Consider the following 14762-nt stretch of genomic DNA (forward strand, 5'->3'; position numbering starts at 1 on the left):
GGTATCTTAAAATTATAGGTGGAAAAATTCCTAAAATGGGTTAATAAACCAGTAGATGAGGAGACATCACAGGAGTCACTTTGTCACAACAAAATGCAAGACACTTGCACAAGCAGTGACTCTGAGGAGCAAGACATGCCCTTGGAGAAAGCTGATGACCTGATGGAGACCAGAGATCCAGAACCTGACACATGCCAGACCATCTCTTCAGCCAGTGAACTTGAAGCAGAAAAGAGGCAAGGAGGTTCCGGAACAACTGCTCCCGAGAAGCAGGGTTGTGTAACTGAAGAGATAGCTAACTATCCCCAAGCAGAAACAGGAGGTAAATATAAATACCCTTCCCCCTTGCCTCTGGGTTGTGGTAAGTACATTTTTTTTATTTATGTTACCATTGTTCTCACTTTTGTATCATTTATGCCTTTGGATTCATTTTAAACATTCTTAGGTGGAGAGAAGGCATGTCCGTCCGTGTGAATGAGCTAATGGCTGTGATTTGCATCATGGTTGTTCCTCACTTTTTATCTGTGTGGAACTTGATCTCTGCTGCCACTCTGTCCCTGGCTGACAGTAGCATGTTCCTCCTGAAATTGATGAAGCACACACTTTCTTCTTGATAATTGGTTTTTTTTGTAATGATTTGGGGCTTTTTAATGGAACATTAACGAAATATATTTATAGTAGTTGGCGCTAATAAATATGAAAACTAACATTTTCATGGATGACCTTTTGTATTTTTTTAATGGTCAAATTTTTTTATAAACAAAGATGAAAATATTTGATGGAACATTGCAGGTAAACATTTTTACTTAGTATCATTTTGTTGAATTGCTTCACATCTGTCCTTCTGAAACAACTATATTATGGCCCTTCTTTCCTTTTATGATTAGTTATAGTAGCTCAGTGTCTTAGGTATGATTACTGTTGCCTTGGTGAAACAACATAACCGAAACAAGTAGAGGAGGAAAAGGTTTATTTGGTTTACATATCCTGAGTCACAGTCTTCTGAGGGAAGCCCAGGCAGGAACTCAAACCAGGCAGTATTGATGTTTGGTTTTGCTCTTTTGGGGGGCCTGCCACCCAGCTCTCAAATAAGTCACACATGGAGGAGGATTCTTACTTGTAAATGTTTAGCCTTACTTTGACTTTTTTTTTTTTTTTTGCTTTTTTTTCTTCTCTTTATTTTATTTTATTTTATTTTATTTTTGGTTTTTTTGAAGACAGGGTTTCTCTGTGTAATTTTGGTGCCTGTCTTGGATCTTGTTCTGTAGACCAGGCTGGCCTCGAACTCACAGAGATCCTCCTGGATCTGCCTTCCAAGTTCTGGGATTAAAGGCATGCACCATCACCTGGCTGTCAGCTTTTCATAAATTAACCCATCTACCTTTTGCCTCTGGGCTTTTACCTTTTCCTATTTCTGTATATGTAACATGAATTGCTAAATGGTCTTATTGATAAAAAAAAAATCAAGAGCCAGATAGCAGGGTGAAAGCTAAAAGATCAGAGGGATAGAAAAAGTCAGCCACAAGTTCTTACCTCTAGGAAATCCTCAACCCAAGAAAGAGCTACTTCCTGTATCCTCATGCCTCTATACCTTTCTGTGCCCTGTCATCTTACTTCCTCTCTCCACCCAACTGCATCTCTTCCTCTTTCCACCCAGCTCTATTACTTCCTGTCTGTCTGTACAGATCTCTATGGTTAACTAGTGCTGGGATTAAAGGCATGTGCCACCATGCCTGGCTCTGTTTCCAGTATGGCCTTGAACTCACAGAGATCGAGATGAATCTCTGCCTCCCGAATGCTAGGATTAAAGGCGTGTGCTACCTCTGTTTAATATAGTGGCTGGCTTTTTCCTTTGTTCTTCAACCAAGCTTTGTTTGTTAGAGCACAAATAAAATACCACTACATGTATATCTTTATTTATTTGTTTGTTTGTTTGGCTTGGTTTTTTTGAGGCAGGATTTCTCTGTACCTTTCCGCCTTTCCTAGAACTCCCTCTGTAGTCCAGGCTGGCCTCGGACTCATAGAGATCCATCCGCCTGGCTCTGCCTCCCGAGTGCCGGGATTAAAGGCGTGAGCCACCACCGCCCGGCTTATGGTTTTTCTTTACTGGTGTTATAACAGCTGACTTTGGGGGTGGGGTTATTTAAGATTTATTTATTTACTATACAGAAGGGGGCACCAGATCTCATTACAGATGGTTGTGAGCCACCATGTGGTTGCTGGGACTTGAACTCAGGCCCTCTGGAAGAACAGTCAGTGTTCTTAACCTCTGAGCCATCTCCAGCCCAATAGCTAACGTTTTTGTTCTTAGTCTCTCAAGTATCCTGCTGCAGTGAGTGAAAAACAGTAATGTCCTCTAACACTTCAGCTACTTGCAGTGATCTTGAAAACATTGACTGTGATAGCGCCTTATTCTTTGACTGCTGTCCTCTTGTTTTTATTCTGTGCAGCAGTTTCCTCTTCAAATGTTGCTGCATTACTGCTTCGGATCTTCTGCAGACTGAAGCCTAATATCAGCTAGTAATTGTCTTTCTAAATAATTATCAACTGGAACCTGACCGTACTTCTGAGACACCTTGTGTTCTCTAGAATTTATATAGCCAGGGGTAGAACTTAGGGCCTTGGAAAGATTTTGTCTTAGAGTGAAAAGGGCTGAGCTTGTCGGCACACACCTCCAACCTCAGCTGCTCAGGAGTCTGAAGCAGGAGAACCAAAAGTTCAACACTAGCCTAGACAAATTAAATTTCCCAGACCTGGTCTCAAAATAATAATTTAAAAAAAAATTATTAAGGATGTAGCTCAGTTAGTGTTTGCCTACCACAAGGTTCTGAGTTCAAGTCCCTGGGACAACAGCAACAAAAGAAGAAGAGTCTACATTTTGTGTAATTCACCAGCTAAAGCAGTATTGTGGCTGTTGTTAATTTTTAGATTGGTGTTAGTGCTTTTGTATATGGGCTGAATATCCTGTATATAACATGGTGGGGACCAGATGTGTCTCAGGGTTCTGGTTTTGAAGGGAATCTCAGATGTTTAGCCTTCATCTCCCATCAGTGCTGTAAGTGAAGTTAGTAAAATACTGTGCATTCATCCATCATTTCCTTTGTAGGGAAAAGGAATTAGCGCTGAGAAAGCCAAGTTCTCAAGCCAATAAATAACAACAGGCTATGACCTGAAGTGCTGGTGATGTGTCTTACTTTCGTGCTTCTCTGCATGTCACGGCATAGATGTCTAGTACAAAATTGTGATAATGTAATGTGGCTGTGCTTCTTGGGAACTCCTTTGTTCCATTCTCATGGTCAGATCTGTATTGTCTGCATCTTATTTTAGTTGAATTGAAGAAGAAAAAGAAGAAAAAAAACAAGAACAAAAAAATAAATGGTCTGCCACCTGAAATAGCCTCTGTCCCAGAGCTGGCAAAGTACTGGGCCCAGAGGTACAGGCTCTTCTCTCGCTTTGATGATGGGATCAAGTTGGACAAAGGTAAATAAAATATATGTATGTTTTTAGCTTTATTTAGAAGCCACTTAAAAATTATAAAAAAGTTGTCAAAATTTTAATATCCTTTTTACCTAAACTCAGCTAATTCCAGCATTTATAATTTTCATTCTGTGTATGTTGTCTCTTTGTGATCCAGTTGCATATATCATGGCACTCCCCAATATTTAGTATGCATTTTCTAAGAACAAGGATGTTTTCCTGTAATAATAATCAAGGCCCTGGGATCAGCCCACAGTAACACCAGAAAATAAAACAAAGATAGTAAGTTATCTTTATAACCCATATGTTGTCATAAAGGAACATGTTGTGCATTTAGTTTGCATGTTTCCTTAGCTTCCTTTAACTTGAAGATCCTCAGACTTTCATGCTCAGGGCTTCACCTGAGCCAGACACTCCTCTAGCACAACTTTAACATCTTTCAAGTAATGATGGTAGTTCTGTTTGTAGTATCACTCAATTTCATATATACAGCTATCTGTTTTATCTTCAGGTTTAATCCATATTTGTAGCATCTTATGCAAAGTAGCAAAAGTATATAGGTTATTAAAAAGAATATCTGATGAAGATATACTTAATGCAGAAAGTTATAATTTAATTAGTGCTGAAAACATTAATTCTTCATTGAATTTTCCTTCTTTGATTTTAACAGACTTAACTTAGTCTCAGAGACTGACACTCATTTTCATATTGAAACTAACTGAATATCTCTTTGTTAACAATCAAAATCAAGAGGTCTATTATGGAATATAAGTGATTCTATGCCTCCTACATAATTTGTAAAATAGTGTGTGGTACAGAAAGTATATGGGAATTTTACTAGGAGAAAAAAGACATATAAACTGTTTAAAGGGGTTTAGAATTCTTTAAGTAATGAAGAGCCATTTAAAGTTTTTAAATAGTGGGAACAGGAAAACCTTAAATCTCTTTCTGAAAAAAAGCAGGCTCTTCTGGTAGAAAGGAAAGCCTATATTTTCTTTCATCCAGCTAAGCATGGCATTCATTTCTGAAGATGGCTACCATTCTTTGCTTTTTCTGACACTTAAAAACATGTATTGTCATATATACCATGCACAGATATACATGAAGGCAAAGTACTCATAAAATAATAATAAATATTTTTGAAAACATGTAAATGTTCCCAAAATGTTAGTAGGAATCCATCATTACCTCTCCATTGTGAATAAAATCATTGAGAAACTCACCAGTTAGAACTTGCTGTTTCCCATAGCTGATAAGCAGTAGGTAGTGCCTCAAACAGAAAAGTTGTAATATATATTCTGGAGAAATATATCTTACCAATTAGTCAGGAATTAGCCACTTTGTAGAACCTTTATCTAAAGCTAGGTAACTAAGCATTTTTGTGAATATCTGTGTAGAGAGAGAAGAGGGCTCAGATGCATAGAACTGAAGCTAGGGGTTGTTGTGACCCACCCAATGTAGACATGAAGCTAACAACAGATCCCTTATAAAAGTGGTGAAAGCTTTTACCCGAGCCCCTCCTAATCACTGAGCAGTCTCTTCAGATCCAAAAGGTTTTTGAACTTGAGCAATGTTTTTTCCTTCATGCTTGGATTCTTGGAATTGAACATTTTACACAAATATTCTCCTTTACAGAGGGCTGGTTTTCAGTTACTCCTGAGAAGATTGCTGAGCATATTGCTGGCCGTGTCAGTCAGTCCTTCAAATGTGACATTGTAGTAGATGCTTTCTGTGGAGTTGGAGGAAATACCATTCAGTTTGCCTTAACAGGGAAAAGAGGTAAATTAGTCATTCGTGGCAGAGAACTGTTTGATTTCCAATTTATACAGTAAATATTTTTACTTTTGTTCATTTCTTTGATGAGATTTAACATAATCGGTAATTTCATACCAAATATTTATTAAAGCAGTAGCTTATGTGTTTATTATTAATCTTATATAATAAGTTTAGTAAGCACTTAATATGTGTATATTTAGTCAGCAGTCATAAATTATATTTTTTGCTATCCTGATTTCACAGATAAATTAAGACATAAAAAAGATAAATAATTGCACAGGATTTTGTGAACATACCTATGAATCGCTGGAGCCAAGATTCTCGCAGTCTATAAATAATCGTTCTTCAGAATCCAAGTACAGTGGATGGGGACCAAGCTTTCTCTGTAGGACACATTTGAATTTATCACTTAGTCTTGTGATACTTTTCAACTGTAAAATCCCAAAGCTCCAAAAATTCTTTAAATAGTATGTCATCCTCCTGATTGTTTGACCATGGAACCAGGAGAGAAAAAATCTCCACTATTGTATTGTCTACTAATTACTGTCAGATGTGTAGTGTGCTTTTTGTCAGGAAACGAAGGCTTTAAAAAGTGGACTGTTTGGCAGTGAGGTAACTCAGTGGGCAAGGGCTTTTGCCACCACACACATAAATAAATAAGTAGATAAATGCTTTTAAAAATTAACGGAATGTTCTCGTGGAATATGGTGATGCATATGAGCACTTGGGAGACAGGAATGAGGGTTGCAGGTTAGAGATTGGAATGAGCTACAGAGAGGTCACCCCCAGCCCCCAGCCCCTTTTTTTAACTGCCTGTTGCTAAAGATATATCCTGGTAGAGCCCTACCTACAGTGTACTGGATGTATGGCTCTTCTGTTATCCCAGTGCTTTGGAAATCAAAGGCAGCCAAATCATACTCCAAAGATACTTTTCCCACATTATCTTCATATTATATTCACCAATAGGTTGTGGCTTCCTTTTTAGTGGATTTCAGCAGAATCTCATTAATTTATATGAACTTTTTAAAGTTGATGAGGAAAGCAAAATATTACTCTGGAAGCAGAGTATAGAAGTCAGAAAATGCTAAGGTGGATTTGCCCATTGCCTTTTTAAAACCAGAACTGATGACCAAAACCTTGATCTTGTGTTCTAGGCATGCATGGCATTTGCTGACTTCATGTGATCTCCCAGTAACAGATAAAAGCGGTTTTCACATTTACCAGATTTTTTCAAATAAGCCTCGTGTGTGTGTGTGTGTGTGTGTGTGTGTGTGTGTGTGTTGCATGAAAATATTTTTCCTCAAAAGTTATCAAACTCGCCGGGTGGTGGTGACGCACGCCTTTAATCCCAGCATTCGGGAGGCAGAACCAGGAGGATCTCTGTGAGTTCGAGGCCAGCCTAGTCTCCAAAGCGAGCTCCAGGAAAGGTGCAAAGCTACACAGAGAAACCTTGTCTCGAAAAACGAGAAGAAGAAAAAAAAAGAAAAGTTATCAAACTCACTCCTTTTTAGTATTTTGTCATAAGATGGTGGTTAAAATATCTACACTATTATAAAGCAAGTCTAGAAATTTTATTTAAATATGGAAAAACATGCATATTGTAGATTGATTTCTTAATTGAGGTTTGTTGACAAGTTATGTAGCTTAACACACATTTGATTTAAAAAAAAAAAAAAAAAAGATGTACAATGTGGGTCATAAAGGAAGGCTAGTGCCATATCCTCATTGTCAGCTCACTCTATAGCAGCGGTTCTCAGCCGCTGACTCCTTTGTGGTTTGAACAACTCTTTCATAAGGATATCATACCAGAGATCAAGCATATCAGACATGTACGTGAGAACCACTGCTCTATAACCTCTAGTTGTCACTTTATCACTTACCCTTACAAATTATCAGACCCTAAGAAGAAAAGGAAGCAAGTAGTCAATACTGGGTCTTCCTAGGGCAATGATGACCTAGCCTCTGCCCTGACAGCCTTTGAGACTAGAAACATTGACTCATTTTAAGGAAATTGGTCTTTTCTGAAAACCAGCATTGGGGTTTACATGCAAGAAGTAGCATTTGTAAGCATTTATTGCTCCAACTTTACATAGCCCTCAACAACCCCTCCCTGCAAGTCCTCCATATTTTGTGGCAACTACTGCCACTTGCTTTGGATGATGGGGCAAGACAACATGAAAACCTGCTCTATGGATCATGGTTTCTTTTGTTTTTGTTTTTGTTTTTGTTTTTCCTTCCCTAGACAGGGTTTCTCTGTAGCTTTGCGCCTTTCCTGGAACTTACTTACTGGTCTCGAACTCACAGAGATCCGCTTGGCTCTGCCTCCCAAGTGCTGGGATTAAAGGCATGAGCCACCACCACCTGGCGGATCATGGTTTCTTGATACAACTCTATGTGAGTCCTTCTAATTTAAATATATGTAAACTAAAATTTTCATTTATGTGTAGCTACATGTCTCTTACATGTGTGTGTGTGTGTGTGTGTGTGTGTGTGTGTGTGTGTGTTTTATTCAGAAAACCAGATTACTGGACTGATGAACTCTCAATGTCAACTTACTTTTTCTTTTTGATTTTTAGTGATTGCCATTGATATTGACCCTGTTAAGATTGATCTTGCTCGTAATAATGCTGAAGTTTATGGGGTAGCAGATAAGATAGAGTTTATCTGTGGAGATTTCCTGCTCTTGGCTCCCTGTGTGAAGGCTGATGTTGTGTTCCTAAGCCCACCTTGGGGGGGACCAGATTATGCCACTACAGAGACCTTCGACATAAGGACAATGATGTTTCCTGATGGATATCCTTTGGAAGTATATATATATATATAGTAGTCTATACAAATGCTTTTAGAGAGGAAAGGGAAGGGTGTGTGTGAGAGTGTGTGTAGAGGAAAGGTATTAACTAATCACAGTTGATGATTTCATTGTATTTTACACAGAAAACAGTTCATGTGGACCCAACTAGAAGGCTCAGCTGGTAAAGGCACTTGCCACATAAATGTGGCAACCCAAGTTTGAGTCCCAGAACCCATGTAAAGGGAGAGTTTTTCACGAAGGTCTAATAGATCTCTGCCATGTTGGGCTTCAGCTGCAGGCATAGGGCGCACACAGCGCTCAGAAACCCAATGAGAAATCTCATTGTCCTGAGGGAAAGACATAAGCAGAATCCTGGGCCCACACCAACATCAGATAGGGTCGCCTGCAAGTGTCAGTAGAAAGATCCTTCCATCGCTCCAGAGGGTGATTTGCAACAGGAGCCCTCTAGTGCTTATCTGAAGTGGATACTCCAGCAGAATCCACCAATAAAGAAATTAAAATATATAAAACAAGGAAAAGAATAGAATGTGGAAAGGAATGATGAGCCCCTAGTTTCCCCTTTTTGCTTTAGCAAAATATGTTTGTTTGGTTTGTTAGGGTTTTTTTAGTAAAATTTTTCTTTTTTATTTTTTTAGATTAATTAATTAATTTTTCTATTATCAGCTTGATACACTATAAATTCTTACCTTAATAGTGTAATGTTTCATTGAGGGTTGCTCAGTAATTGAGTAAAACCAAATCTTACTATAAGCTACAGTCATCCTAGGGTCTCCCGTGCTATATATATATAGCCTCCATAGTTCTGTGGATTGTAGTCTGATTGTTCTTTGCTTTATATCTAGAATACACTTAGGAGTGAGTACATACCATGTTTGTCCTTCTGAGTCTGGGTTACCTCACTCAGGATGATTTTTTTTTCTAGTTCCATCCATTTGCCTGCAAATTTCATGCTGTCATTGTTTTTCTCTGCTGAATAGTACTCCATTGTGTATATGTACCACATCTTCTTAATCCATTCCTCAGTTGATGGGCATCTAGGTTGTTTCCAGGTTCTGGCTATTACAAATAATGCTGCTATGAACATAGTTGAACATGTATCTTTTTGGTATGGTTGAGCATTCCTTGGGTACATGCCCAAGAGTGGTATGGCTGGGTCTTGAGGTAGTTCTAGTCCCAGTTTTCTAAGAAACCGCCATTCTGACTTCCACAGTGGTTGTACAAGTTTGCATTCCCACCAACAGTGGAGTAGTGTTCCCTTTGCTCCACATCCTCTCCAACATTGACTGTCCTTAGTGTTTTTGATCATGGCCACTCTGACAGGAGTAAGGTGGTATCTCAGAGTTGTTTTGATTTGCATTTCTCTGATGAGTAAGGATGTTGAGCATTTCTTTAAATACCTGTCAGCCATTTGTGATTCTTGTTTTGTGAATTCTCTGTTTAGCTCTTTAGCCCATTTTTTAATTGGATTGTTTGGTATTTTGATGTCTAATTTCTTGAGTTCTTTATATACTGTGGAGATCAATCCTCAGATATAGGGTTAGTGAAGATCTTTTCCCATTCTGTAGGCTTTTTGTCTTATTGACTATCTTTTGCCGTGCAAAAGCTTCTCAGTTTCAAGAGGTCCCATTTATTAATTGTTGTGCTCAGTGTTTGTGCTGTTGGTGTTATATTTAGGAAGTGATCTTTGGTGCCAATGCGTTCAAGAGTACTTCCTACTTTCACTTCTATTAAGTTTAGTGTAACTGGATTTATGTTGAGGTGTTTGATCCACTTGGACTTGAGTTTTGTGTATGGTGACAGAAATGGATCTATTTGTAATCTTTTATATATTGACATCCAGTTATGCCAGCACCATTTGTTGAAGATACTTTCTTTTTTCCATTGTATAATTTTGGCTTCTTTGTCAAAAATCAGGTGTTCATATGTGCGTGGATTAATGTCAGGGTCTTCAATTCGATTCCATTGGTCCATATGTCGGTTTTTATACCGGTACCAGGCTGTTTTTATTACTATAGCTCTATAGTAGAGCTTGAGGTCAGGGATGGTGATGCCTCCAGAGGTTGCTTTATCATACAGGATGTGTTTAGCTATCCTGTTTTTGGTTTTCCATATGAAGTTGAATGTTGTTCTTTCCAAGTCTGTGAATAATTGTGTTGGGATTTTGATGAGGATTGCATTGAATCTGTAGATTGCTTTTGATAAGATTGCCATTTTTACTATGTTAATCCTACCTATTCATGAGCATGGGATACCCTTCCATTTTCTGATATCTTCAATTTCTTTCTTTAGAGATTTAAAGTTCTTATCAAAAAGATCCTTCACTTGTTTAGTTAGTGTTATCTCAAGGTATTTAATATTATTTGTGGCTATTGTTGAGGGTGATGTTTCTCTGTCCTTTTAAAGAGTTCCCTGGTAGAATATTTGGGGTCACTTATGTATACTATCATATCATCTGCAAATAGTGAAAGTTTGACTTCTTCCTTTCCAATTTGTATCCCTTTGATCTCTTTTTGTTGTCTTATTGCTCTAGCTAGAACTTCTAGCTGTATTTTAAAACACTCAATGTAAATAAAGACTTGGTTGATCTATAGATATAGCTCCCTCTTACTATTTAATTTTGCCATTGTAAAGAAAGAGCCCAGCCACAGCTCCTGAGGAATGTAGACAACAGTGCTGTCTGCTAGAGTTTTATGAAGATGGATTGACATGCAGCTGATTCATGATACAAAAACTGCACCGCTGAACTGCCCACAATCTGGGTCTGTGCTGAACCTGCCTTGAGGATTAAGAGATGTATTTGCTGTTTGGAATTGGAATTAGCACAAATTGAAAGTTTCTTCAAAACCTCGGGTCTGCTGGTAGTGGTCTTCAACTCATACTGCCTTACACTAAAGCAGCCAAATCTTCTAAACTTTCGGGGTGCTGTTGTTTCTAGATTCCAAAATCTTGTATCTTATCCTCTGGATTTAAATCTGTGCCTTTTTGTTACTTAACAAAATGCACTTGATTTGTGCCAAATAATGAACATCTCTTTCTGCTCAGAAATTACCCTTTTTTTCCTTAACTGTTCTTCACCTTTGAAATTTTCAGGCTTTCCCAGAAGATCACTAATAATATTGTTTATTTTCTTCCAAGAAATGCTGATATTGACCAGGTAAGCCATTGCTGAGAAAATTCTGTGTGCCTCTGCTTACCTGTTAGAAAGAATGGGTAGAAAAGGATTCCATCTGAGGGATTTTTAGAGAAGAGGGGAAAAAACTCACATGCATTTTGAAAGTTACTTTCTTTATTCTCTCTTGTTGAGTCTCTCTTTGTTCTACACAGCTAAATATACCCAACAGAAATCCTTCAGGCAATATAAAAGTTACATTTGAAACCATGTGCAGCCCTCATTAGGGGCTACAGAATCAAGTTATTTTCTGTATCCTTCACTAGTCAGAATATATTTTCACAAATCGAGGTCAAGAATGGGTGGAACAACTTAATCATTTGCCTACTAAAAGGGTAAATAAAAAGCTGAGTGCAGTAACTGGGCTTTTTATACTTATGACCTAGCCAGATAGAACTAAAATGGGGAATGTTTATCTAAAAAACCATTAGCAAGGCACCTGATCTTAGTCTAAAGTTACTTTGAAGCATTGAATCAGTGTACAGTTGTCATAGAGCTGTGGGGCTACAACTATTTTCCAATGTGAGCCTAAGCTGTGATATAAAACAGGTCCTAAGTATCTCACAGTCCCCGAGGAACAATAGACCTAGTTATAAAAATCCTAGCATTATTTCTATTCATTAAAATTTAACAGCTTAAGAAATCATTTTCTTGACAATCCACAGATATAAATTTGCCCAGTAGATGGAATATATTCATGAGATTAACACGTTACAATACAGACAGTGGGAGATTCCCCACACCGTATACATAATAGCAGTCAGCATGCAAGGACACAACAGAAGCAAAGTACATTCTGGAATCTGTAGTCTGATGGCCTTGCCTTAAAATGAGATTGATCCATCAGAGATTTACCTCCTAGTAGTCTGACACCTAGCTTCAGTTGCCATCTGCTGCACCTCTGGTATGGCCATTGCTACCAGAGAACCTGCTTATAAGAAGTCCCTGGCAGGGGTTGGGGATTTAGCTCAGTGGTAGAGAGCTTGCCTAGCAAGCGCAAGGCCCTGGGTTTGGTCCTCACCTGTGGGAGAAAAAAGAAGTTGTCCCTGGCTTGTCCTCTACCACCACAGCTCCTGAGGAGCCCAGAGATGCAGATGAGTTGATAGGATGATGGATGATGAATGTTACAGATGCTTGCATGGCAACTCTGCAAGGCCTACCTTACTGAACCCACCTTGAGAACAGGAGCTTTTTTACATAGTTTGGAAGGCAGTGATCAAGCTATAGAGATAAGACCTTACCAAGGTGTAGTGGCTCATAATGCCAGCACTTCAGCTAAGACAGAAAAGTCTCTGTGAGTAGGAAGGGAGAAAAGGAAATGACCGCCTTTAACTTGACCAGGAGCAATTTTAACTGTCCTTGCTATCTCCTTTGTTTTGGGGTTTTTGTATTTGTGGGTTGTTTTGTTTTGTTTTGTTTCAAGACAGGGTTTCTCTGTGTAGCCTTCCTTGGCTGTCTTAGAACTAGCTCTGTAGACCAGGCTGGTTTCCGAACTCACAAAGATCCACCTCCTCACCATCTCCTGTTTTTTTGCCAGAGTGCCTGTTACTCATGTTGACCTTCAGTATAGTTTTAGTGTTTTAGACTTTACTTTTTCCATCTAGATCACCTCAGTCTATATCACCCTCAACTCATATATGGGTTTCTGTGTCTTCTTGAAGAGTCTTGTAGCTTGAGCTAACTGGATTTCTCCAACCACTGATAACCCTGATCCACTAAAAAAGATTCTTTATTTTCTGGGATGAGGCACAAACATTAATTGTTTTTAGCTCTCCAAGTAATTATAATGTGCTCCACAGTTGAGGTTCTCTGGGCTTTAAAAAGGGTAGATAAGGGGTTGGGGATTTAGCTCAGCGGTAGAGCACTTACCTAGCAAGCGCAAGGCCCTGGGTTCGATCCTCAGCTCCAAAAAAAGGGGGGGGCGGGGTGTAAATAAAAGGCTGAGTGCTTATACTGAGTTAGAGGGAAATGAATTTCTGTCTTGCCTTCTGTTGTCCATTTTTTATCTTTTTGGCCAAACATTAAGCCTCTCAAGGTAGTCTGTGTGATGACACTCCTATTCTTTTTAGGTTTGTGAGTTTCTTAGGTCAGCCTTCATGTTGAACCTGTTATCTATTACTTACGTAACTGCTTTCTAGACTTAGGCTGCCACAATGCTCCAGAACTGTCTCCTAAGCAGCTACATGATCTTCACAGGCTAAGCCATGGTCCTTAATAAGTACTATTAGACAGACTCATTTGGGTGTTTCAGTAGCAATAGGAAAGCCACTTTTTTCCCCTCGGTTTTTTGAGGCAGGGTTTTTCTGTGTAATAGCCGTAACTATCCTGGAACTTGCTGTATAGAATAGGCTTGTGGGGTGCCATCCTACCCTCACTTTTCTCCAGGGTACTCTTGAGTAGGAGCAGCATGAAATACTAGATAGAAATATAGCTAGAGAGAGACAGGCAGAAAACACAGGATAGCCTCGGGAGGTCCTGGGTCCTAATCCTTCAGGCCCTGATTGTCTCTGCCAAAGGGCTTTTAAAGGAATGCCAAGGGGTGAAACAAAAGACCTCCCCCCAGCACAGCCAAGTGCAGACATCCCAAACACCTGTGATCATGCATGTGGTTAAGCCATCCTCTAATATAGCCCTGCTGTATAAAGCAAGTCAGATCTAACTAGGCAACCTCTGTGGACCCCAACAATTCCTTCTTTTTTTAAAGAGCCCCTCAGGCCCCATCAGATAGACTGAGGTCTGTCTTAGGTCATTCTCCATGATTATTTCTTCCGTTACCTGTCATGGAGATACACTTTCCAACAAGTATACTCTGTTTTAGGCTGGAAGCTCTCAAGAAAAGTTGCCTGGTAGGAGGGAGTACTGAACTCAGCTCTGACCCAGGTTCTTCTTGAGCTTACAGCCACCACAGCAATCTCCATAGCTGCCACATCACATCCTTTACAGGAGTAGAGGATGATAGAGATGGCATCTTTTTTGGAATGGGTCTTAAGATGTCTACAACAATTTGAGCTGTGCCAAGCCCTTTCTCAACTAAACTCTTGACTGTATCCAATAGACTACATCCAACTTAAAGATTCCCTTAGCTTTTTACCAAACTCTGCTTTATTATCCTCAACATAATTCTGGTATAAACATCTCTATACATATTTACACTTTCTTTTGCTAGCTTACATTAAGCATTTAGACTCAAATTCAATACTTACACTTTTCACAAACTCACACTCAACATATACTTATTTATACTTCTCACAAGCTTATATTCTTAAGGAAACTATAGGACTGCCTTAACATATACTTTTTATATTCATAAAGAAACTATAGATCTATTTTACAAACTTATATTCATAAGAAATATTAAGCAAAATCTATATAGGGCTACCATTAGCAAATATCTAACTTAGCAAACACCTAAAATATTTCTTAACACCTGGAAGAGATTTAGAAAAGCTTTCTTAACATTTAGAAGAGATGTTACATTATCTTCCAACAATACAGAGTAATTTTCTTTGGACTTCATATAGAAAGTAG

General features: G+C 38.7%; 1 protein-coding gene across 2 annotated transcripts in view; it reads left to right on the top strand.

Moving 5' to 3' along the window:
• The window catches only part of Tgs1 (trimethylguanosine synthase 1), a 42643-nt gene that overhangs the window by 22396 nt on the left and 5485 nt on the right, over positions 1-14762 (top strand). For both annotated transcript variants that reach the window (XM_036177503.1, XM_036177504.1), the window contains 5 exons: positions 19-322; positions 3328-3480; positions 5113-5256; positions 7830-8046; positions 11141-11219. In XM_036177503.1, the coding sequence (XP_036033396.1) occupies positions 19-322; positions 3328-3480; positions 5113-5256; positions 7830-8046; positions 11141-11219 (897 nt within the window). The remainder of the gene's footprint in view (positions 1-18; positions 323-3327; positions 3481-5112; positions 5257-7829; positions 8047-11140; positions 11220-14762) is intronic.

The sequence above is a fragment of the Onychomys torridus genome, chromosome 2 (assembly GCF_903995425.1).
Source record: "Onychomys torridus chromosome 2, mOncTor1.1, whole genome shotgun sequence".
Taxonomy (NCBI): domain Eukaryota; kingdom Metazoa; phylum Chordata; class Mammalia; order Rodentia; family Cricetidae; genus Onychomys; species Onychomys torridus.